Source organism: Budorcas taxicolor, chromosome X, assembly GCF_023091745.1.
Source record: "Budorcas taxicolor isolate Tak-1 chromosome X, Takin1.1, whole genome shotgun sequence".
NCBI lineage: Eukaryota > Metazoa > Chordata > Mammalia > Artiodactyla > Bovidae > Budorcas > Budorcas taxicolor.
In genome coordinates this window covers 26945828-26972983 of record NC_068935.1, presented here as the reverse complement: position 1 = coordinate 26972983, position 27156 = coordinate 26945828, and the positions used below count along the sequence as shown (strand labels likewise).

The window sequence follows — 27156 nt, the reverse complement described above, 5'->3', positions numbered from 1 at the left end:
ATGAGTTTCGCTGTATTTACTCCTTAATCAAATACGATCTGGGTTAATCAATTCTGCTATTTTTTTTTTAACTTAAGCTCTGTATCAACAGCTCTGCCACAAATAAATAGATGCCAACTTCTTTGTAGACAAGATGTGAGTGGTGAACTAGGTATGTAACTAAGAAATAACATGGGAGGCATTTTAGACTATGCTGCTAGTTATATGTGCAAAAATGAGAAACTCATAGAAATGCAGCTACGTTATGTACAGGGGTTCCCTATGGCCTGATGTTTTCAATGATGCCAATGGTGTGAGACTTGTTTCTAAATCTGAAGGAAAACAAAGCATCTGGGCCAACTGAAAGATATAGGTTCGTTACACTGTTACAAGTGACAAAAAACAAAGCTGGAGGCTGTACCACTTGCATTTTTTTTGAAAGGTCCTGAGTCTAGTAGCTCAGCATCCATCTGCTCAAGACATTTGTGTTTATTATTAGTCCTTACGGCAGAGCCAGTTCTGCTTGCTTCCTCTTATGCAACCTTTAAAGGACTGTATGGAAATGAACGTTTTCTCACTCTTTTGACTTTTTATTAAGATTTGCTTTTTAGAGGATAGCTTTCATTTATATGACCCTCTAGCTTCCTCCTTGTCCTATTGAACTTGTCAATATTTCAACCTGTGTGAAATACATCTTTGTCAAAATAGTATTTACAGTGCTCTAATTTCTACAGACAGCTCAGCATGGGTAATACCTTAATAATTACTGAATGAACAATAGTCACTCTAAACAAATATTATATATACTATTATATTCAAATGTCATTATTTGCATTAAGGTATGGATAAAAGACATTGAATGTAAAATAATATAAGAATAATAATTCAATGAGAAAATTAATTTCCTTCATATTAAACTAAGAACTCACTATTAACTAAAATTGCTAAAAACAATCCATGCATATTTGATATTACATTCACATACGACGAAATGACTGTACAGAAACTGAGATGTGAAATGATCTCCAGCTGTACTGGTGATTTAGGGTAAACAGTATTACTGTCTGTTTCAAATGGGTACCCTACCCACATTCTGCACTTACTGTGATTAAGTGTAAATGAACTTTCCAGGCTACTAAGATGCTGAAGCCGGGCCTGCATTATTCCTGATCTATTTCGGAGAGCTGGCATGGTTTGTGATTTTCGGTCTACTCCAAAGTGTTTTGACAGCCAGGCATCATGCACCCTAAAATAAATGTTAAAGTTAGGAAATGGATTACTCTTATACTGTATCTCAATGTTATATTTTTTTAAACTAATAAATGACTAGGTTTTCACATAAATACTGTGCTATGCTCAATATTCTACCAATTATTATTTGGCTTAAATGAGACATCATTGGGAATTGTATAATGCTTTCTGTATATTTAAAATACCTTATACTACAAGAATACAAGTAAGGAATTTAGAGAATTTAAAGCTAGTTTCTTACTTTCCTTCCTCTTCTCAAAAATATCAGACAGTGGACAATATATCAGAGTAGACAATACTCCAATAAGATTCCATCTTTATCTCAGGAGATAAGGAAAGGCAAGAGTCAGAGAAAACAATGAGAGGGACACTCAAGAGTTGACGTGGCAGAGGGTGGTTTCCTGGAGTCAGATATTTAAGAATGAGCACGTATCTAATCTGTTTCTGGACTGGAGTTAAACTTGGATCAGAATTTTTTACTCTACATAGATGTCTATTTGCACATTTTTATTTTGTTTTCCTTTAATTTTAGGGTTTCATTAAAAAAAATTAACAACTACGTAATGCAGGGACTGAGAAAGAAGAAGAGTTTGTCAATCCTCTAGTAAACACAGAGGGCAGGTCACCAGAATCTTAGAGGTTAAGGTTCATCGTGGTAGTTCCCATACCAGTTCCCAACCAGCTCCCAGCGCTGGGAAGACAACAAAAATCATCACCTGAATTATTAGGATGTCCCAGAGTCTCAGCAAAAACCTAATCCAAATCACCTCTTTGGGCTTCCCTCATAGCTCAGTTGGTAAAGAATATGCCTGCAATGCAGGAGATCCCAGTTTGATTCCTGGGTCAGGAAGAGCCCCTGGAGAAGGGATAGGTTACCCACTCCAGTATTTTGGCCTAGAGAATGCCATGGACTGCAAAGAGTCGGATATGACTGAGCGACTTTCACTTTCTTTCAAACTACCTCTTTTAGTTTTTGGAAGTGCCATGAAATTTACTTTAATAAAGAAAATAATTCTATTTAAGTTCCTTTAATGACTAACTCTACCTCTGAAATATATCTTATCAAAATAAGCAAGTAATCTTCTCCATGGGATCCCACAAACATTTTCTAAAGTATTTATTTCACTAAGATTTGCACAGCAAAAAGAAGAAAGAAATAATATATAATGCATGTCGCAATTACTGTTTGGGATTTCTGTTTACATTACTAACTGAGGTGAATATTGATAGGTTGTAGACAAAAGTATACAACTGACAGTTGTCCTCACTTGACAATTTCTTGCCTTCCCCTGGATCTAGTCTTATCTCACATCCTTCAGAAGAGACAAGCATCTGTTCTAGGATTAGACCGGAAACTGTGCACATCAGTCTAACCATTACCCTTGGAAAACTTAAAAAAAATGTATCACTTCACATCAGGTTAATTTCAACTTTAAGTTGAGAAGCATTAAATAAATCATGAGTATCTTAAAGAAAGTGAAAGTGAAAGTGAAGTCGCTCAGTCGTGTCCGACTCTTTGTGACCCCATGGATGGAAGCCAACTGGGCTCCTCCGTCCATGGGATTTTCCAGGCAAGAGTACTGGAGTGGGTTGCCATTTCCTTCTCCAGAGGATCTTTCCGACCCAGGGCTCGAACCCGGGTCTCCCGCAGTGCAGGCAGACGCTTTACCATCTGAGCCACTGAGTATCTTTAGGCTAACTCAAAAGGAAGCATCTAGGTTTTACATGGCATGATTAAGACTGCCCTCTGTTGGAACAGAAGAAAAAAAGAGGAAATTGCAGTGCTATGGGAATTACCTTGCTATGTTTCTTTTCCCCATGTATCTAAAGTGAAACAAACATACTCTAGAAAGAAAAACAGTAGCATGTTAGTCCTATATTACCATACTTTGCATTTTAACAAATAATATTTGAAAATTCATGTGTTACAAAGAATGGCCTATTTAAAATCATATTACAATAATATGTTTTGGTATATACAAATAAATATACAACCACCAGCCACATTATATCACTCTACATTTATTTGCTACAATTACTTCAGCACCAAAAAGTCTCAGGTCTTCATATACAATTCTAATGACATATTTTTAAAAAACGTATCAATGCAAATGATCCTTCAAGCTTTATACTGTGTGTCACAGCAAAGGTCTCTAATATAGTCATTAACACCAAAATAGGTTCTTAAGCCCTAAAAATTGTGGCCATTGCTATATTTTTTATAATGGCATTAAACCACTTTCTAGTATAGAAAATCCCAAACATCCAAAATAGAGAGGACAGCAAACCAAACCCCATATACCCAGCACCCACCAGCTTCAACAATTATCAACTCATGGCCACTCCTGTTTAACTTCTACCCCAAACAGGTCTTCTCTCCTCCCTCCACACTTACTACCTCCTCCATATTTTTAAAGTAAATCCCCAACAACATCATCTATTTTCATTAGTGAATATTTCAATATAATAAAGAGTAGTTTTTTTTTAATCCTGCTTTGTTTGCAAATATTTTCTCCAAATGTTTTGCTGGACATGCACATACAATATCATCAGTTCAGTTCAGTCGCTCAGTCATGTCCGACTCTTTGCAACCCCATGAATCGCAGCACACCAGGCCTCCCTGTCCATCACCAACTCCCGGAGTTCACTCAGATTCATATTCATCGAGTCAGTGATGCCATCCAGCCATCTCATCCTCTGTTATCCCATTCTCCTCCTGCCCCCAATCCCTCCCAGCATCAGAGTCTTTTCCAATGAGTCAACTCTTCGCATGAGGTTGTGTACTATTTATTTTAAAATGTATTTAGAAATTACACTTCACTCTAATTTTTATTTTACCTTTCAATAAAATAGCTCAGCAAACAATACAGGTCAACTTCCCCCCTCCACTTAGGAAAAAATGCTAGCTTTTTTCCCCTCAAGTACCTTGGAATATATATACATATACACACAAACACACATTTCTGAAGTGGGTAGAATTACTTGGCTCTATCTAAGGGTACACATTCTAAACTCCAACATTTAAGGGGCTCCATTAACCCAGCATCTGCTCTAAATGAATGATTAGGACAGCTGGTGCCACTTCCAGTTTCCCAGATCACACAAAGATTCCAGATGGTCTGCAAAGATGGGCTATTATTAGCTAGAGTTTTCTATAATACCACAAGTATTTTCTTCTATGTGTGAAGAAGCTATATGTCAACCCATAAACTATGAAAATAGTTTAACATTCCCTACATTATGTACAAATATGCTGATGAAAACAAAAAAGGAGTAATATTTCATTAACTATAAACATTAAGCTCCCAAAAATAAGAGGAAATTTTATGAAAACAAGACAACTTACTCTAGAAGTACGAGAATGTTTATGAGCTCCTGGGGAGATACCTTGTTCCAGTAAGTTAAGAGTGTATCTGAAAATAGAATAAAGTGTTACAGCTTGAAATAGCAGAAACCATAACAGCAAATAGTAATAGCACAGTGAATTCCAAAGTACATAACTTTAGTTTCAATAACCATCAACTCATAACCAGTTCTGTCTCATCTGAATCCTGCCCTCCTATCTCATCTCACTGCCCAATACCCACAATACACTCTATTGAATTAATTCCAAATATACTGCTTAATCTGTAATTATTTTCAACTTTAACATTATTTTTATTTACTTTATAAATGTTCTTTTCGATGGCTTATCATAACTGAAGACAGGAAGCGAAGTAGACCTGGGATTTTTCCTAAAATTTTATGCAAAATGGTGCATTTATGTGCATTGTTCCGAAGGTAGGGTCAAGCACGTTTGCCTGCTACTCAAGGGACTCGGAGAACTAAAAAGTTTGAGAACTTGAGAGGAAAAGTGATAACTTATTATCCTCCTCTTTGGATTATTAACCCTGAAGTTCTAGCAATATACATACATACCACACAGATTCATGAAACAACTATTTTAGATATAAAAGCCCCTAAACCTATATCACATATACTTCTGAGTTTTTTTTTTTTAATTTCAACACACTCACTGAAACTTTTTTAAGAGAAAAATATTACCCCCACTTAACCTTCCATTCCGTTTTTTAACCTATTCAGATATAGCTAATGGTGTCAGCACTTTCACTTCTAAATTTTAAAAACCTAGTAAAAGTGTTACTCAGTCGTGTCTGACTCTTTGTGACCACATGGACAGTAGCCTCATTGGACTCCTCTGTCCACGGAATTCTGCAGGCAGGAATACTGGTGTGGGTTGCCATTTCCTTCTCCAGGGGATCTTCCCGATCCAGAGTTTGAACCTGGCTCTCTCACATTGCCAGCAGACTCGTTACCTACTGAGCCACCAGCAAAGCTCTAGGATGGATCGCAACAGTAATCAGTTACAGAATTGCCAGTCTCCCGAGAACCTCTAAATCTAGGAATGGACGACTAAGCAATGTTGCCTAAACGGAGGGGTGACAGGAAGGAGAGAGTGCATGGCTTTTGACTTTACGTCTAACTTACTAATGACCATGGGTATTTGTGCTTCTCAATGATTATAAAACACTGACTGTCAGGAAGAAAGATGCTAAAATTGGGTCAAATAAATCTGTTTCAAAAATAAAGCAAGGGGTAAATTCCAAGCCCCCCCCCCCCTTTTGGGATGCACTTCCGCTCAGCGGGGCTTTCCCAGAAGTCACTGCGTTTCCAGTCTCTCGAGTCTCCAGTCCGGCACGGTGGCTGGAAGGCGCCATCTTCCCTCCCTTGTGCTTTCGCTCTTCTCGGCAAAAGGAGGCTGGTGTCTCCTTCCTGCCCCCCACCTACGTCCTGCTGTCCACCCCTGAGCCATCTTTGATCCATCCTCTCGCCCATCCGGTGCCCTGAGACCACGTCACAGGTCTGTAGAAGGGGTGAAACTCTCGATCGGTCCGCGGCCCAGTTCTAGTTAACGGCCCTTCCGCCATTTTTTGGTGGTGCCTGTCTCCAGTTTCCCAATCCCAGTCAGAGAATCAAGATGAAGGCGGGGGATGTGGGTGAAGAAGACAGGGAAAGCGGGCAGAGCTCTTCCGAAGAAGATAAAATGCAGAAGGTTAGCCTCTGTGATGTGTCTTCTGAAGAGTTTAAAAAAACCTGGCTAACACTTAAAGAGCTCCATGACAGAGAGTTACGCCGACTTCAGGGGAAAGTAACCAGTTTGAGGAAAGAGCGATTGTCAGACGGGAGGTGGACAGGCTCCATATCCAGAATTAAAGAGTTGATGCAGCAGCAGAGAGCCCTGAATGACACTATCCATGACCTGCGAGGTCAGTTAAACGCCAAAGTATGTGATCGCTGTACAGTAAACGAAACGTACAGAAATACGCTACAGCAAGAATTTTATGATATCCAACAACAAAATCTGAAGTTTATTGGTGAGCTCACAGCAGAAAGGAATAAATTAAGAGAAGAAAACAAGAAGCTTTTGGCTAGGCTCAAGAGGAAACAGCAAGAGTTTCCCAGTTCTTTTTCTGATAGTGATGAAGACGTCGTCCCTGGGTCTCAAAAGAGCGAGTCAGTTACTTCGATCAGGGGCGCTCCGCCCGGACCTGAGAGGCATGTGGCTGTCAAACTGATACCGCAAACGAATACCAAACAGATGAAATCTAGAGGGAAAAAGAAACAGCCACACAGTTCCGAGCTTCAGGTTCCATTTTACAGTCAGGACGTCTTTGAGGTGCCAGAGAGCCCTCAGGAGATTTCCTCTAACAGCAGTAAGACGATCACAATAAGCAGTGGCAGTCAGAAGTCATCTAGCACTGTCCCTTCAGCGCCTACACTCGGCCCTCAAACAGTGGATGAATTTCAAGATGACTCCAGCCTTCCCGATGCCAGGCTTGGCCATCCACAAAGCAAATCCATTTTCACACAGAGGACCTCCTCAGAGAGGATCTCCACACCAAAGCGTGGAACTGAGATTGATTTCCCTCGGAGCCTTTCCAGTATTTCTCCAGGAGAAGACCTACCTATTGAAATATCTGAAACTTCAGAGGAAAGTATGATTGACTATAGCAAAAGCATATTTTCTCCTTTTACACGGAGAGACGACAACACCACTTTATATCTATTTCCTTTTGACTCTACTTCAAGTGCTAATGTGAAAAGACCATCATTGGGTGTTTTTCGCGTTTCAGTGAGAGAGAGCAGAAGCCAGACACCTTGCAGTGATCAGTCCACAGCAAGCAAGAATACGAATGGAGCTACAGCTGCAGCCCATGATGCTGAAAAGCCACAAGGTGAGACTCAGGCTTGCACTTCGGGGTCTTCAATAAAGAGAAAAGTCAAGACACAGTTTAAAAAACAAGGAAAGTAGCCATCGCTCCATCTCTCTCTTCAGGAGACTGCTTTGCTTTTCCAAGAGGACAGTCTTCCTATCCATTCAGACTATTTAACATTTGCATTCAGACTATGTAACTGATAATTCCTGACTTTGATTCTACTTCCCAGAATATAATATACTGGCAATAAAAAGCTGGGCAAATGACTAAGACTTTGAAACAGTGACTTATTGCCAGTTAATAAATTTCAGCTACAAAGAAAGAAACTTCGTTTTCAGAATCCCTCTGCTTCTATATAAAAGTGTAGAGGTCTATCATCTTTTTGTTGAAATTAAGCTGCTAGTGTCTATGAGTCAGTGTGTGCCATGCTGAGTTGGTTTAGTTGTGTCCTAGTTTTTGCAACATGATGGACTGTAGCCTGCCAGGCTCCTCTGTCCGTGGGATTCTCTAGAATAATACTGGACTGGGTTGTCATGCCCTCCTCCTGGGGATCTTCCCATCCATTGAGTCTGTTAGACTCTTGCATTGACATGTGAGTTCTTTATTACTAGTGCCACTTGGGAAGCCCTTATGAGTCAATAAGAAGGCTTAAAAAAAAGGACAGCCAAGAGAACACCTAAAAGGCACGGACTGTACGAGTTCAACCCTGAAATACATATAAAGCGAAATACTTACTGGACTTGACAAGGTAACTACAATACTTACACTGAGAAAGATTCAGAAGCAGATATTTTTCAGAATAAAATGAGTATGACTTTACAGATACCATACAACATGACTTAAATTACAAAAGAAGTGACAAACTGTATATTACTTATTAAAATTTGCTGTTAAAAATAAAAGAACAGAAGAAGGAAAAACCTCATTAACAAAGACCAACTATTTAGCAAGCAAGGTCAGCATTTACAAGAGGAGACCTCAAGAAACAAAACAGTCATGGTTTTACCCATAACATAAAGCAGCCAGTGGCTTGTCACTGGTTTTCAGTGTGTGTGCACACGTGCACATGCGCTTGCATACATATGCAAGTGTGCACATGTGTACTGGACTGGAGGCGGGGAGAACTACTCAACAATGCCTGTCCCTCTCCTCCTCCCTTCTCTCCTCCCCCTACCACCCTCATTTTCCCTGGGCTCTGGTGGTATTCAACTCCCTTTTTCTTTACAGTTTTTCTTTTCCCTTGTATCCTTGAACCTCTAGAAGAAACAGTTATTGAGTGAATTCATGTGCCATTAAACTCACTCTTTTATATAGAGCACAATACAGTAGTTTATGGTATATTTAAAAACTTGTAACACCATCACCACAGTTTTAGAATATCTGCATCATCCTTTAAAAAAGCCTGTATATAATAGCAGTCACTTTCTACATTCCCCCACTCTTTAGCTTGTGGGGAGACAAAAACAAGCTGTGGCTATGGTTGTTAATTTGTTTCATTATTTCTTGGAATGAAATACCACCAGGGTTGAAAATTATCACCCTTTACATATTTCTTTCCCAAAACATGGAAGCTTATAACATAGTCTCAATAATCTTTGACTTTTACTCTAAATCATACATTCTAAGTAGTTGAAGATTCTAGTTTTTAAAACTGTTTTATTAATGTACTTTAGAATTAACTCTTCATATCTAGCTTTTGATGTTTTTCAATCTCTGGCAAGTTAACTATCAACTCATTTTATGTTTTTATATCCTGCATTGTTACAAAAAATGTTTAAAATAATACTAAGAACAAAATATAGAAAATAAGTAAAATTTACTGTATTATGATTTGATTTTTATTCTAAATCATACATTGTTAGTACCTGAAGATTCTACTTATTTAAAACTCTTTTGTTAATGTATTTTAGAATTAACTAGTCATATCTAGCTTTTGATGTGTTTCAATCTCTCTGGCAAGTTAACTATCAACTCATTTTATGTTTTTATATTCTGTATTATTACAAAAAATGTTTAAAATAATATTTACTAAAAACAAAATAGAAAATAAGTAAAATTTACTATATTATGATTTGACTTTTACTGTAAATCATACATTCTAAGTGCTTGAAGATTCTAGTTATGTAAAACTGTTTTATTAATGTACTTTAGAATTAACTATTCATATCTAACTTTTGATGTATTTCAATCTCTCTGGCAAGTTAACTATCAACTTACGTTTTTATATTCTGCATTACAAAAAATGTTTAATATTTACTAAAAACTAAATAGAAGATAAATTAAAATTTAACTACTCTATTATAATGGCCAAAACCCAGGTGCTTTTATGTTCTTCACTTCTGCTTGCTCTTTTTTTTTTTAAAAGAATATTTATTTGGCCACACAGGGTCTTAGGTGCAGTATGTGGGATATATTTCCCTGGCCAGAAATTGAATCCAGGACCCCTGCATTGGCAGTGCAGCGTCTTAGCTACAGGGAAATCCCTAGGTTTTTTGTTTGTTTTGTTTTGGGGGGTCTTTGGGGTGGTTTTATGATTGTTTTTTTTTTCTTTCTTTGTGAGAAAAAGTAGAAAAGGAAGAAAGAGGAAGGAATTGTGTAAACAAAAGTGGTACTTGGAATGAGATAGAACCTTCTGATTTTACTTCCAAAGGACATGCAGTTTATGAAAATCCTTTGCTTATATTCTATTATATATGGTAAAGAGGAAATGGTAAATTATAAATAATACAATTATACATCAAGGTAAAGAGAACAGCCTGGAAAAGAACCTGACACCATACAAATCTGTATAATGGTCCTGTGAAGATAACGACAACATTCCTTACCCTCAAAGAACCCTTCCTGTCTTTTTGTTTGCATTTGATTTTGTAAATCCTGGGTCAAATAAAAGCTACAGTGTTAAATATGACTTTTGGTTATTGTTATTTTCTTCTGTTTACCTTGGTTATTTAATGTATTCTATGCTCTGCATGAAAAAAAATACTCTAGCACTTCTAAAACTATTGCCTCACTTCAGTAAGTAAGTGTTGGTCTCAGTCGTGCCCAACTCTTTGCAACCACATGGACTGCAGCCCACCAGGCTTCTCTGTCCATGAGATTCTCCAGGCAAGGATACTGGAGTGGGTTGCCATTTCCTTCTCCAGGGGATCTTTGCAACCCAGGGATCGAACCCAGGTCTCTTGCACTACAGGCAGATTCTTTATCGACTGAGCCACAAGGGAAGCTTTAGAAATTAATTTTAAAGAAAAAAATATTTCAAAGAATCAAACCTGTATGATGGAAATGAATCTATTCTAAGTTAAAATATAGGAACATTCTAAGGTCAAAGTCTTCAAAGTTCTGTTTGTAATTGTGCCTATGTCCTACATGCAGATCATGGTCAAATATTTGTTACATGAACTTGTGAACCTGTGACAGTGGAGTACAGTCTATGATTAATATGCTGGTAACTCACCTTCAGAAATCATTTTTACTATATACAAATAGCACATCAAGAGGCTTCTGATTTCATATTGATCCAATCGGTTATACTGGGATACACTACTCCTTGTAGAACTCTGCCGAGTCTGTAATACAAAGATAAGGCTTTTGACAAACAATACTGCTATTTTAGCTTCCCATAGCCTTTAACTCAATAACTGTTTTAATTAGTCCTGTTTGGGAAACTTCTAAGCACGTCACAGATAACCACATTTGGAAGGTAAATGGGCTGAGTCTTTGTTGCTACTGCACCTAGTAATATCACTGGAAATTATCTTGCAGTCTTCATCAAGATATGGCCATGAATATACTGTGTATTCCCTAAGTCCTGTGTTTTAGTAAGGTAATGTTTTAAATCATATGTGGGTATTCTAGGAAAAATAGCTTTTATGTCAAGGAGAAACTTACATTTTAAACCTTTTAACTTGAATCTCATTAAGAGTTTATTAAAATTCAACTTCTAAATAATAGTTCAGAAAAATCTATCTTAAAAGGAAGCTTAATGATATTACAAGATAATTTTACTAAGGACCCAGTAATACTTCAAAATTGGAGCCTCTACAAAGTAGTGATGTTCCTATTATTTAGTGACTTTTGTTTAAATATCAGTTAAGCATGACAAGATCTGACTTATTCGAGGATTTATATAAATACGGTAATAACAATGTCCTAAAGAATTTACCCTTGTTAGAAACCAATGCTTTCAGCTGAGCTAACCTGGGCTGAGGCTATACACTTACCAATGTAGGAGTTACTAAAAACTTTTACTTGGAACAAAACATCTAGGTTCTGAATGCTTGCTAGCTGTGTGACTACTGGCAAGTCATTAACCTCTTTGTCCTTAGTGTGCCTTACCTATGACAGTATCTGTTGTCTTATTTCTAAATGGTGTGAAATAAGAACTTTATGATTAAATAAAGTCCATGGGGTAGCAAAGCGTTGGATATGACTTAGCAAATGAACAACAACAATGGGCAAAGACTCAAGGGAGTATATATAGAGTGGTTCTTAAGGGGGTGGTTCCCAACCGGCAGCATCAGCATCACCTGGGAACTTAGAAATGAGCAGGCCCCCAGACTGACAGAAACAGGATGAAGCTCAGCTATCTATTTTTATAAAGTCGCCCAGATGATTCTGATACACAGTGAGAACACCATGATCTAGGAGAAGAAGTGCTGAAATTAGAAAACTTGGGTTTGGGTCTGGTACTGCCATAGTTGTGTGTCTGTCCTAAGTCACAATCCCAGTTTTCCTTTGTAAATTGAGAGTTGGAATTTATTATTTTTATGGACCCTTCTAACTAATTTTATATGGTTCTGTGATTTCATGTAGCAGCATGATAAGGCTTTACTGGTCTAAAATGAGGTTTCTCTATCTCAAGGCTGACCTATCCCAAACTTTAATGTTAGGTTTGAAACAATCTTATGGAAAAGTTAGTATATTCTGATTAAGTGATTCTGGGATGTTGAGATTATCAATTTGGGGACCTAATTTTTTTTTATCCCAAGTTAAGGTCATTATTCTTAGAAAAGAATAAAAAGCTGAATTAATCCTGCCAGGGAGTGATTTAAGTGATAAGGATATATTAGGCATTTTAAACTTGAACCTTCCCTCTCTAGAACAGGTTTACAGATTCAAAGTTAGAACTCTGAAAGATGAATACCTTATCCTCTATAAACAGTTTTTAAGATATCCAAGTAGCAGCTGCCAGGATAGGAAAGAACTGCTACATTATGGGATACTTTTTACAGATATAGTATAGACTACAGGAGAGTAGAGAGCTCCTTATTTACATAAAAAGAAAGACTGTTATAGTTAAAACATCACCAGGGTTAACCTATATATTTTAGGGTCTTACATTTTCACCAGTGCTGCCCTGATCTGGAAATCCGGTTGCTCCTTCTGGGATGAGGGAACCTCTTGAATCTTCCCTCTTAATTCCATGTCCGTTTTGAAAAGACCCATAAGCTGGAAAAAGCCAAGTCCTTGTTAGCAACAGGAGGAACTGTCAAAAATAGTTTGAAAAATAAGTACCTGGTTAATTGGGCTTCCCAGGTGGCGCTAGTGTTAAAAACCTGCCTGCCAATGCAGGAGGCATAAGAGATGCAAGTTGGATCCCTGGGTTGGGAAGATCTCCAGAACAGGGCATGGCAGCCCACTCCAGTATTCTTGACTGGAGGGAGGAGGACAGAGGAGCCTGGCAGGCTACAGTCCATAGGGTCACAGAGAACTGGACACGACTGAAGTGGCTCAGCACCAGGTTAATTTTGGTAAAGTCATATTTTAAGAAATGTAAGCAATTTTATTTATTTTTTTTACCTCGAAACACTTTTAACATTATGAAACTACAAGAAATTCCTTGGAAGTCATAAAATAAAGGCAAACAACGAAGTAATTTTATAGATAAGGAACCTTTGGCCCAGAAAAGGGAAGTGTCTTGTCCAAGACTGGAGACAGATAAGAGGATTGGAAACTAGTGTTTTTCTCATTATCCTCCATTTTCTTAGTATACTAATCTATTTTTTTATATAAGCTGAAACAAGGAAACCTAAGCAAAGAAACAAAGTGTGAGTCAGATTTTATTTAAACTTTAGTAGAGATCATGCTATATATAGTTTTAATCACAAAATATTTCAAAAAATATAGAAAAGTATAGGGTACATTTCTAGACAGCCATACCATGTATAATCTTTAAAGGAAGGACTTAATTACCAGTGTCTTTGTCAGTGCTCAGACTCCCTCTATTTGTAGGTGAAGTGAAGCCACATGCAAACTCATCCCTGGATGCCTGTAACACAATGTGATATCTCTGTCACTTAAACAAATTTGTACACTAGGATAATAAATTGGAATTAACAGAATGAAAGGGTACCCCAATTTTAAACAAAGCTCACTGCGAAAGTCTAAATCAGGTATCAGTACTGGTATTTAGGTGACTTCTCTTTTAAAAATGGATCCGAGTATACTGTTATAACTATGACCTCTGGCAAAGTGATACAACTCTAGGTGGCTGGTAAAAGCTGCAACTCGTGTGGTCTGAACATGGTTCCATTCTCCTCCTTGAACCAAAGGCAATACTAGAAGGAGAGGTGTGACCAGAGGCCGGCCCTACATGAACTTGAGCTGCAAAAGAAAGAACAGGTAAGTAAAATATTTCCACATAACACTGTCGAATGTTGTGGAGTGAGCATAAGCATGAGTGACTGTGAAGAAAGGCTCGCTTGACACTCGCTTGACACCAGGTAGGTGATGCAGTATCTGCATTTAGCTGATTTACATAATTGGGAGCTACAGGCAATCAAGCCCTCAGTGAGGCTTAAAAAAAAGCAGCTTTCTCAGGAACCCAGGGCAGGCTTGACAAATCTGCAGACATTCATTATGGGGAATTTCCAAAGGAAGCTGTGAGGAACACAGTTTTACCTGCCACCCACTCAGCTACTGAACACGTGATGGGGATCTTTGGCCATACAGAGCGTGGAGTGGGGGTAGGGCAGGAGTTATTCACCCTACTGGGCAAACTATAAAGTATACACCACATTTTAAAATGGTGACTGGTCAAATGGAGCATGTCTGGAAGATTGTAACCGAGAAGTAAAGGGTTTGAAACAACAAATGATGACGTGGAGCGAGCTGGTCTGGAGAAAAATTTAGAAGGGACATGTATGAAGGGGTATTGTGTGGAGGTAGAAGTGGATGTGCTCTGTGTACCTCTAGAAGGCAAAACCAGGACAAGTGGATAGAAAATTGTGTAGATCAGATGCAAGAAGGAAAGTTTTAAATACAACTATGGCAAAAGGTTGTTTTTGCCAAGTGGGAGACTGATCATCTCCAGTGTTCCTTGCAACTCTAAGATTCTAAGGGGAGAAAGAAAACACAGACCAACCATGATGAGTTAAAAGCCGCTCACCAGAAGTGCTGAAACAAGGCTGTCAAAGGGAGGGAAGAGGTGAAGGAATATAGTTTAAAGCCTGGAGCCTAACATTTTGGAAAGTGAATGTTTTGTTCAGTTTTCCAGTTGAATAAATAGATGAAGGCATATAACAGCAGCAAATCTTAAAAACAACACACTGAGCACAAGGGATTCTTGGTGTTCCCTTGGACCTTATTACTCAAAGTGTAGTCCTTAGACCAGAAAGAGCCAAAAGTTTGTTTGAAACATATAATCTCAAATTCCACCCCAGAGTTACTACATTAGAATTTGTCTTAATTCCCTAGATGATCTATATGCACATTAAGATTTGAGAAGTACTGTTACAGGAAAGAGTATAAATTTAAAATGTTGTAAAAGGTGAACTATTGAGACCATACAGCATATGACCCTCATTCCAAATGCAGTCAATAAACCAGGATAAAATGCCAACAGAAACACATGACTACTTACAGAATTAGGCATGGCTGCACAAGAATACAATGTATCTCGACCTGCTAATCGCTGTATATTTTCCAAAAGCAGTCCGACAAATGGGAGGTACAACTGTGCTATTTTGGCTTGTTGGTTCTGCAAAATAATTATCAAAAGCTTAACCGTCTGAGCCACCAGGGAAGTAAATAAATATATAATATGTATATATTACACATAAAGTTGGCTCCATCTATCTGTTTAAAGACTAAAAGGGACCTAATATCCATAACAAATCAATGAAGCATGAGTCTATTTATACTCATAGTCTCAAAACGAATTACCAGAGAACTCTGTTGGTATTTGCATTTATATACAATATAGTCAAATCACATCCCTCAAACATCACTATATAAAAGGCAAAAGTTTATTCTTTTAGATAGCAGTTGACTTATAAAGCAGATTGTATTAGTCCTGTCCTTTAACTCCGGTGAGGGTTGAGTATGTTTAAGAGCAAGAATCACATCTGTCTTGTTCACTGCTTCATCCTCTGTGCCTAGGCACACAGGATATGGTCACTATACATTAACTGAATGAATGAATAGATGGAACAAGTAACAAAATATTCCTTCCAAAAATAAGTTTTGCTTTGACTCAAGCTGCAATTAAAATAATGTGATCTTGGCCCTCTAAATCAATTATTCAACATGGGAGATTGATCTTTGTAAATATCCAAGTAAACCCGGACACCAGTAGTCTTAATTAATGTGGTACCTCTTATACTAATTTATGTACTGCTTTTCTCAGCTATAGTCCTTGTCAGGTGTTTATAATCATTCAAATCAGCAAAAACAGTGGTGATGGCACATGAGCTGCCCTCCATATGTCAGCACTTTGGGAGACTTATATAAGGCATCTAGGGTACAATGGTTAACCAACAGAATTCAGATCAAAAGTATCTCTTAGTTCCTTTAATTTGCATTTATTCTTGAAACTGAACAATTTTTCATATGTTAATCGACCATTTGTACTTCTCTTGCGAATTTCAGGAACTCTTAAAATATAACATATATGTGCTAACATATAACCCTAATCAAGAATGTCTCTACCACTTAGGTCTGGGCTGGGTCCCAGGAAATTTCCCTAGATGGTTGTGCACAGAGGTTTGAGAACCACTGATCTAGTTCAACTTCCTGATCAAGACAAGAGCAACCTGCACCTGCATCTTTGACAGATGACTAGTTTTTAAACTTCTTAAACACTTCAGCGCTTTCAGAGGTTCTGTTAGAGAAGTCCTTAAGCTGTTCTACCTGCTAGATATAGTTCAGCCTTTTGGATCTACAAAGAGTAAGTCCACTTCTACTTTATACAGTAACCCTTTAAATATCTGGGGACACATCACAAATTGTCTTAATTCACTCTTCACAAAGCTAAGTAGCTGTTATTATTTTATTTTTCATATGGCTTTGGTTTCAAGAGTTTCTACCATCATCATCACCATTTTTTGGCAGTTCTCTAATTTTCCAGTGTCCTACTATGGTTTTTCCAGTGGTCATGTATGGATGTGAAAGTTGGACTATAAAGAAAGCTAAGTGCCAAAGAATTGATGGTTTTGAACTATGGTGTTGGAGAAGACTCTTGAGAGTCCCTTGAACTGCAAGGAGATCCAACCAGTCCATTCTAAATGAGATCATTCCTGTGTGTTCATTGGAAGGACTGATGTTGGGGCTGGTGCATGGGGATGACCCAGAGGGATGTTGTGGGGAGGGAGGTGGGAGGGGGGTTCATGTTTGGGATCGCATGTACACCCGTGGTGGATTCATGTCAATGTATGGCAAAACCAACACAGTATTGTAAAGTAAAATAAAGTAAAAATAAAAATTTAAAAAAATAAAAATAATAAAATAAATTAAAAAAGGACTGATGCTGAAGCTGAAACTCCAATACTTGAGCCACCTGATGCCAAGAACGGACTCATTTGAAAAGACCCTGATGCTGGGAAAGATTGAAGGCAGGAGGAGAAGGGAATGACAGAAGATGAGATGGTTGGATGGAATCACTGACTCAATGGACATGAGTCTGAGTAAACTCTGGGAGTTGGTGATGGACAGGGAGGCCTGGCGTGCTGCAGTTCATGGTGTCGCAAAGAGTCGGACACGACTGAGCAGCTGAACTGAACTGAACTGACTTAATATTTGAGAGGCAGTATAGTCTAGGAGGGAGAAGGCAATGGCACCCCACTCCAGTACTCTTGCCTGGAAAATCCCATGGACGGAGGAGCCTGGTAGGCTGCAGTCCATGGGGTCGCTAAGAGTCAGACACAACTGAGCGACTTCACTTTCACTTTTCAGTTTCATGCATTGGAGAAGGAAATGGCAACCCACTCCAGTGTTCTTGCCTGGAGAATCCCAGGAACGGAGGAGCCTGGTGGGCTGCCGTCTATGGGGTCGCACAGAGTCAGACACGACTGAAGCGACTTAGCAGCATAGTCTAGGAACACAGATTTTGAATTTTAGATACACATGAATTCCAGCCCTCCTGTTACTAGTGACTTGATTGTAATCAAATCACTTAACCATAGTTTTCTCTTTACTAAAATGAGGATAATAACAGTAATATAAATTCATATGAGCTAATATTTAATATAGTGTCTGGCATATACTGAGTCTTCAATAAATTTTTAGCTATGATTATTAATATTATAGCTTGTAGATGGGATTTCATTTCAGTTCAGAAACTGAGTGATTACTAGGGAAGGAGATACTACACCCTTCTTAGGTGAACAGGAACACAGGTAAAACACATGCAATCAGGGCAAACACGTTAAAAGTTTTGTCTGCACAAAAGACAGAAAACCATCTAAGAATCTATTAACAGAAGACAGGTTAAATAAATAAAATAAGGTGTATTCATATGATAGCATACTATGCAGATTTTTTAAAAAAATATAGATTTAATCTTCAGAATATATTGTTATGTGAAAAAAATAGGTAATGGTTTCTATTTTATATATATGTGTGTGTGTGTGTTTGTGTATAGGCTTGTGCATGAATAAAATAGAAATTTATAAAGGAAACTGATAAACAGTAGTTGCTTCTAGAGAGAAGAATTGAGGCATGGAGGTAAGGAATGAGAGAGAGGCATTTTGATTTTTTTTTTTTACCATGTATGTAGCTTATTATTTTAAAAAAGGAAAAAAAAAATGCCAACAGTCCAAGTAGAAATTGCAATTCTTCGGTTGTCAGTACCATTTGCGGTGAGTACAGGAACAGATATACGCCCCAGAATAAATGTTAGATTTTGAGCATTCTGGTTCTGAGCAGGAAAGATATCTCATGGTATGTTTAGCAAATAAGGAGAACTCCCAAAGCAGTTTAAGAGTAGCATGTAACAGGGACCAGTGACATCTCCATAATGTCATTAAAAGAAAGGCTGAGGAGTGGCAACATGGTTGGAATGCAGGCCTGGGTGGGATACTAGGACAAGTAGTCTCAAAGCAGCCTTTCCACAGGAAGCATTTTTTCTTGACTGTATTTCTATTTGGAAAACCAAATGGAAATTATTGGGGTATAAAGCTCCCCTCTGCCCTTACCTTGGCATCATTCTTAATGGTGAACATGTTTTAAGTGAATGTATTTGACAAATGACCTCTTACTCAGGCCAACTGTGAGCTCTTTGGATCAAACACAGAAAGGAATTGAAGCTCTGGTTGAGAAGGCCCATTAAACAAAGTTTTATTGGGGAGAATCTTATACTCAATTAAAACCTGTCAGAAGATTTTGAACAAAGAAGGGGCTTTAAAAATCCCTAAAAGGGTAATGTGGTGGGTATTTCAATGTTTCCCACAGTCTAAAACCTCAAAGAAAACCCATGCATCTGTGGGCACCTTATCTTTGAGAAAGGAGGCAAGAATATACAATGGAGAAAAGACAGCCTATTCAATAAGTGGTGCTGGGAAAACTAGACAGCTACATGAAAAAGAATTAAATTAGAACACTTCCTAACACCATACACAAAAATAAACTCAAAATGGATTAAAGAACGAAATGTAAGGCCGGAAACTATAAAACATCAAATACTCAAACAGGCAGTGTTATTTACAGATAACAATAGTGGTGTGTGTGTGCATGTGTGTACATACACTGTTCTCAGAATTTTAAAAAGTTAATAATGTACAAATACATGATATAAAATATCTAAAATTCTACCTCTAGGTAAGACACAAGTGAAATCCCATTTTCTTTCACTTTCCTCTGAAGACACAAGGGGAAAAAAGACAACTTGCTGCTTCAAGAACAGGAAGTTCATTTTGTAATTTACCCACAAATTTTTTGAAATCATAGCTAAAGACATTTTCTTTCACATTGTATAAGACCCTTTTCCCCACTACTAGTAGGCACAAACAGACCCCAGCAATAACTGGCACTTTTAAAGATTTGACAAAGCTTGGTTGGAATGGAAGACTTTAAGATATCTTTTCATTTGATACATTATTTTGGCTAATTTCTGTTAAGTCAATGCCAACATTCACAAAAAAGAAAGCAATGCAAAACAGAGTAGACTACACTAAATGTGAATATGTTATCATAATGTGAAAAAACAATGCAAACCACAGTACATAATAAAATCTTAAAGCTAAGGCATTTAAATCTAGTTTAGGCTAGAATTACATGGAGAAAACTAGCACAATTTGCAAGTTAAACAAATCTTTGTAATTAAAGAAATATAACTGGATATAGCTGGCAGGCTTATTCTTTTTTTTTTAGGATAAATAGGAATACTATAGAAAAAGAATAAAATCCATCTCTAAGTCAGCTTTCCAAAGTAATCACAAAATAAATGACATAATGACTTTATTTAAATTTGAATATAAAAATGAAGGAACAAATTATTATGAAACAATATGATATTACCTTGAGCCATTTGGTAGCAAGTAAGTTAGTTCAGTCAGTTAGTCAGTTCAGTCGCTCAGTCACGTCTGACTCTTTGCAACCCCATGAACCACAGCACGGCAGGCCTCCCTGTCCATCACCAACTCCTGGAGTTTACGCAAACTCATGTCCATCGAGTTGGTGATGCCATCCAACCATCTCATCCTCTGTCGTTCCCTTCTCCGCCCACCTTCAATCTTTCCCAGCATCAGGGTCTTCGCAAATGAGTCAGTTCTTGGCGTTAGGTGGCCAAAGTATTGGACTTTCAGCTTCAGCATTGGTCCTTTCAATGAACACTCAGGACTGATTTCCTTTAGGATGGACTGGTTGGATCTCTTTGCAGTCCAAGGGACTCTTGAGTCTTCTCCAACACCACAGTTCAAAAGCATCAATTCTTCGGCGCTCAGCTTTCTTCACAGTCCAACTCTCACATCCATAGATGACCACTGGGAAAACCATAGCCTTGACTAGATGGACTTTTTTGGCAAAGTAATGTCTCTGCTTTTTAACAAGCTGTCTAGGTTGGTCATAACTTTTATTCCAAGGAGCAAGCATCTTTTAATTTCATGGCTGTAGTCACCATCTGCAGTGATTTTGGAGCCCCCAAAACTAAAGTCAGCCACTGTTTCCACTATTTCCCCATCTATTTGCCATGAAGGGATGGGACCAGATGCCACAATCTCAGTTTTCTGAATGTTGAGCTTTAAGACAACTTTTTCACTCTCCTCTTTCACTTTCATCAAGAGGCTTTTTAGTTCCTCTTCACTTTCTGCCATAAGGGTGGTGTCATCTGCATATCTGAGGTTATTGATATTTCTCCCAGCAATCTTGATTCCAGCTTGTGCTGGAAAGCCCAGCGTTTCTCATGATGTACTCTGCATAAAAGTTAAATAAGCAGGGTGACAATAAACAGCCTTGACGTACTCCTTTCCTTATCTGGAACCAGTCTGTTGTTCCATGTCCAGTTCTAACTGTTGCTTCTCGACCTGCATACAGATTTCTCAGGAGGCAGGTCAGGTGGTCTGGTATTCCCATCTCTTTCAGAATTTTCCAGTTTGTTGTGATCCACACAAAGGCTTTGGGATAGTAAATAAAGCAGAAGTAGATGTTTTTCTGGAACTCTCTTGCTTTTTTGATGATCCAAGGGATGTTTGCAATTTGATCTCTGCTTTTTTTCCTCTGCTTTTTCTGAAACCAGCTTGAACATCTGGAAGTTCACGGTTCATGTACTGTTGAAGCCTGGCTTGGAGAATTTTGAGCATTACTTTGCTAGCGTGTGAGATGAGTGCAATGGTGCAGTAGTTTGAGCATTCTTTGGGGTTGAATGAAAACTGAGCTTTTCCAGTCCTGTGGCCACTGCTGAGTTTTTCAAATTTGCTGGCATATTGAGTGCAGCACTTTCACAGCATCAGCTTTCAGGATTTGAAAAAGCTCAACTGGAATTCCATCACCTCCACTAGCTTTGTTCGTTGACTTCACATTCCAGGATGTCTGGCTCTAGGTGAGTGATCACAACATTGGATTATCTGGGTCGTGAAGATCTTTTTTGTACAGTTCTCCTTTGTATTCTTGCCGCCTCTTCTTAATATCTTCTGCTTCTGCTAGGTCCATACCATTTCTGTCCTTTATTGAGCCCATCTTTGCATGAAATGTTCCCTTGGTATCTCTAAATTTCTTGAAGAGATCTCTAGTCCTTCCATTCTATTGTTTTCCTCTATTTCTTTGCATTGATCGAGGAGGAAGGCTTTCTCATTTCTCCTTTCTATTCTTTGGAACTCTGCATTCCAATAAGTATATCTTTCCTTTTCTCCTTTGCCTTTCACTTTTCTTCTTTTCATAGCTATTTGTAAGGCCTCTTCAGACAACCATTTTGCCTTTGTAAGTTAGGTTATTCTAAATTCAATACAATTTACCATCTATTTTTGCAACCCATAGGGTTTAATAGATTTGAATATACCCTTTATCTTCATATATGTTAAAGGTGTAGCAAATAGTGGCTGCAGCTGTGGTCTTCACATGTGTAGTATATATAAGATTTGTATATATAAGATGTGTAGTATATATAAGACACTGTGTAGTATATATAAGATTTATAGCCATGCATATATTTTTTTCAGTAAGATAAACTTCACATTATATGTTTTATATTTGACATACTTAATATGTCTTATTATTAATCACTTAATAATAATAGCATTTATTTAGGGAGATATATTTAAGGATATATGGGTATTTAAAAGTATACACAGGGCTATAACCATGTTTTTTTTTTTTTAAATTCTAATCAGTTTATGTAAGAAATCATGAAGGAGTTATGTTGGTCTTTAGACATGATTTGAAAAACCAGTGTTTTTCTTCAACAGTTAACTGAACAGTATTTTTAAAACCTAAGGGCTTTCCTGATGGTTCTGTAGTAAAGAATCTGCTTGCCAATGCAGATGTGGGTTCAATCTCTGGGTGGGGAAGATCCCCTGGAGAAGGAAATGGCAACTCACTCCAGTATTTTTGCCTGGGAAATCCCATGGACAGGAGCCCAGCGACTTAGTGACTAAACAACAATAATCATTTGAATAGAAACAAAACATTATTTGTAAAAATAAATTACTCAATGCTCATGTTATTTTTCTTATTGAAAACTTCATCTTCAATGTAAAATCTTACAGAAACTAGCTAATGTGATACTGGTCATGATACAAACATCCTTACCTTGTGCTGGTATCTAGTGTCAAATGCATGTTTTATCAAAAGATTCTTTATGACAGAGATAGCTGTATATCTGATCTCATAATTGTCTTGAAGAGCAATGGAGGTTTCCCTCAGAAGCAGACCAACCAAGAAGTGATGCTTGCAATACTCATCTGATAAACTGTATTCAAGATTTGAATCTGCAGTACAATGAAATTTAAAACTCATTTATAAAAATATTCAAAAATCACTTTAACATTAAAGTACTATATTACTTCGTAGTATGTGATCATGCTAGCAAGAGCTATATTTTTATTGTAAACAAATATGAGCAATTATTTTATCATATAGAATAAGCATGCAAAATTTTACAAGATACAAGCACTCATCATTGGGGCCAGATGATAGCCTTAATGACAATTTCAGTTGGTAAAGTAGTTCCTAGAATTCTTTTTTTTTCCTAGATGCTTTTCAAATCTTAGGATAAAACCTAGAATGAAAGAATACTAGATTTGGCAATGTTTTAACACATTTCTTCATATCTGAAGAGATTTAGTTACAACTAAAACATGGAGTAATTCTAAACAACATTTGATTCACTCATCTGTTTATATTTGTGAAGCAGAAAGAGAAACTAGACAATTGCATCATTATAACAGTATAAACTACCGAATGTTTTACTAAATGTTACATATTGGCCCCAATACAATGGGGTACAAGAATGCTAAGAAAAACATCCTCATCTCACTCAAATTCATTACACAAATACAAATCTTTTATTTCATAAAATTACCAGTTCCAGCTATTTTCTTCACTTCCTTTTAGATCCTCCATCCACTTTAAATCCCAGCTGCTAATATCCTGGTTGGGACTTGCCTTATAACTACTCAGAAGGAATTGTGACCAAGTACAGACATTTCTACAGGAAACTTCTGCTATCTTTATTTCCTTTCCCCTACCCTTTAATTTTAGTGAGGCCACAAAGCTGAAGGATATGTTTTCTGTTTCTTTTCTAGTCTCTTTAAAACTTAATAGGATGCTATAAATTCAACTAGGATTTAATGCTAAATCAGATTTAATCCTAAATCCTCACCCCTTCCTTTCCCTGAATTCCTCAAGCTATCAATAAATGATAGGGGAAGTATCTGAGCTATACATGTTCAGACTCTTATTATAATAAGGGAATGGTTGAATAGGGGTGGTTGGGTTTTTTAATATTTTTCTCCATTTTCACTGGCAGCCATTCAATCACTAAAACCACTGCTCAGCAGTGGTCTCTACTCCCCAAGAGACCAAGACAGCTGATGTTCTTTCTGCCATTGGTCATGGTCTTTTGTGAATCACAATCACTTTCTATGCACAAGGGTCAGTACAGACTAACTCAGGTTGCCTTATCTGGGTCAACGGTACAATGGCAGTGAGGTTTTTTCACTTGAGGGATTTGAATAAAACCAATAAAGTAGTTCATCCACCCCTTCAAAAACGGTGGCCAAGAAGTCATTAAACAGGGTCAAAGAGAAGGGAGGTGAGCTTGGGAGAGATGACATACACTTAACAAAAAGATACCCATCAATCCCTAAGCTGGTATGGGCCAAAACATGTTTTCTGAGGATAGTGTTTTAAAGTTGATTCTTCTAGCAATCAACATTGAAGCTTATTTTTTTCCTTTATTCAAAAACATATTTTTATTGGAGCATCGGTTGCTTTACAATGTTGTGTTAATTTCTACTATACACCAAAGTGAATCAGCTGTACATATATCCCCTCTGTTTTGGATTTCCTTCCCATTTAGGTTGCCACAGAGCACTGGGCAGCGTTCCCTGAGCTAATCAGTAGCTTCTCATTAAGTATCTATTTTATACACAGTATCAATAGTGTGCATATATACACTGGAATATTACTCAAGCTGGTTTTCAGAGTTATCAAATATACTGCCTCCTAGGTTTTCTGGATGCATTAAATAAAGCCTCATCTTGGCTAGGGAGGATCTGAAAAGCAAACAAGGCCCCCATCCATCTTAGCCATTCATGAAATCAATTGTTTTTAAAAACAGCAAACTACTTTAGAGTGAACCGAGTTAAACCTACCTACTGAAGTCAAACGGTCCACCGCAAATGAAAAAAAATCTAATTAATATATGAAAAGAAAAGGGACAAATAAAAAACATAGTAACATAAGAATAGTGCTACACAACAAAGCAGTCAATAAAACTAGCAATGGAGATAATTGAAGGCATTTCATAAATTTCATACATACATATAACTATTTTATTCTGCTTTTATAATTCTCTTCTGAGGTTCCATTCAGCAGAAATCCATTTATATGCTTTTTTAAAAATTCAGTCTCATATAAGAATCCAAACAGTACTACAGAGAGCAATTTTATTAGTATCTGATGTCTGTGTTTAAGCAGCAATCTATGTAAAACACCGAATTTCTTCACACTATGAATACTACCACTGACACTATGAAGGAAATGCAGAGTACCATTAACGAACTGTTAATGTTCTTCAGATAGTAACAATTCTGAGATTACCTCCAGAATCACTGGTTTAACTAGAAAACATTATACTATACTAGCGCTAGCAAAAAAAAAAAAAAAATGAAAACACAATTCCAAATGATGGAAAACACAAATACATACCTTGAACTCGCTGAAGTTTAGGTTTGGCAAAAGCCATTGGCAAATTCAGAGGAATGTAATGTTCATGATTGCAAACTGTTTGCAGAAATTCAAACTTGTATTCAGCCAGAACCTAAGCACAAAGAAATTATACATGAACTCCTATATAGTAGGCATTTACTATTTTAATAATTTAAAATATTAAATTTTAATGGGCTTCCCAGGTGGCGCTAGTGGTAAAGAACCCACCTGCCAATGCAGGAGACACAAGAGAATTGGGTTCGATCCCTGGATTGGGAAGATCCCTTGGAGGAGGAAATGGCAACCCACTCCAGTATTCTTGCCTGGAGAATCCCATGGACAGAGGAGGCTGGTGGGGTATAGTTCATAGGATCTCAAAGAGTTGGACATGACTGAGCAACTGAGCATGCACATTCTAAAATAATTAAATACAGAGCATTAATTTTCAAAACAGAAGTGTTTAGTATTTTAGGTATACCTTGAAATGTGACCTGTGCAGTAAAGAGTCAACAATGCAGGCTCAAGACTGCTCTCCTTAAAAAGGCCTGCTTGTAAGGCTGGTCATTGGCTGGCAATTGGGAAATTGGATTTTTTTTAATTATGTAAGTTTCAGATATGCAATATAATAATTTGACATCTGTATACACTACAACGTGATCACCACCACAAGCCTAGTCACCATCCATCATCACCAAACAGTTTACACCTTCACCATTGCACCCACCTCCCCGCCACCAAACTCTTCCCCTCTGGTAACCACTAATCTGTTCTCGGTATCAATGAGTTTTTTGTTTTTTTTTTTCGTTCATTTCTTTTTTTAGACTCCACAAATGAGTGAAATCATATGGTATTTGTCTGAGTTATTTCACTTAGCATAATACCTTTAAGGTCTGTCCACACTGTAAAATGGCAGGATTCCATTCTTTTTACATCTGAGTAGTATTCTGTTATACATATATCCACTGATGGACATTTAGGTTACTTCCATATCTTGGCTACTATAAATAATGCCACAGTAAAATAAACATACGGGCGCATATAATTTTGAATTAATGTTTTCATGTTCTTTGAATAGATACCCAGAAGTGGGAAAGTTGAGTCATATGGTAGTTCTATTCTTAATTTTTCAGGAATCTCCATACTGTTTTCCATTGTGGCTGTGCCAATTAACAGTCCTACAGTGTACAAGGGTTCCAATTTCTCCACATCCTCTCCAACATTTCTTTCTTCTTTTCAATAATAGCTATTCTAACAGTTTGTAAGGTGCTATCTCATTGTGGTTTTGATTTGCATTTCCCTAATGATCAGTGATTTTGAACATCTTTCCAAGTGCTGTTGGCCATCTTTATGTCTTCTTTAGAAAAATGTCTATTCAGATCTTCTTCCCATTTTAAAATCAGGTGGTTTTTGTTGTTGAGTTGTATTACTCCATGATGGATATATGATTTGCAGGCTTCCCTGGTGGCTCAGAGGTTCAAGCGTCTTCCTGGAATGCAGGAGACCTGGGTTCGATCCCTGGGTCAGGAAGATCCCCTGGAGAAGGAAATGGCAACCCACTCCAGTACTCTTGCCTGGAGAATCCCATGGAGGGAGGAGCCTGGTGGGCTACAGTCCATGGGGTCACAAAGAG

General features: G+C 37.6%; 1 protein-coding gene across 1 annotated transcript in view; it reads right to left on the bottom strand.

Annotated features, from left to right (window-relative positions):
• DOCK11 (dedicator of cytokinesis 11) overlaps window positions 1–27156 on the bottom strand; it is a 207495-nt gene that overhangs the window by 50549 nt on the left and 129790 nt on the right. Inside the window, exons 30-39 of the mRNA XM_052663006.1 lie at window positions 25527–25638; window positions 24971–25009; window positions 22905–23083; window positions 15310–15426; window positions 13641–13716; window positions 12787–12896; window positions 10903–11014; window positions 4577–4643; window positions 3028–3075; window positions 1083–1225 (exon numbers count right to left, since the gene is read on the bottom strand). Coding sequence (XP_052518966.1) covers window positions 1083–1225; window positions 3028–3075; window positions 4577–4643; window positions 10903–11014; window positions 12787–12896; window positions 13641–13716; window positions 15310–15426; window positions 22905–23083; window positions 24971–25009; window positions 25527–25638 — 1003 coding nt within the window. The remainder of the gene's footprint in view (window positions 1–1082; window positions 1226–3027; window positions 3076–4576; window positions 4644–10902; window positions 11015–12786; window positions 12897–13640; window positions 13717–15309; window positions 15427–22904; window positions 23084–24970; window positions 25010–25526; window positions 25639–27156) is intronic.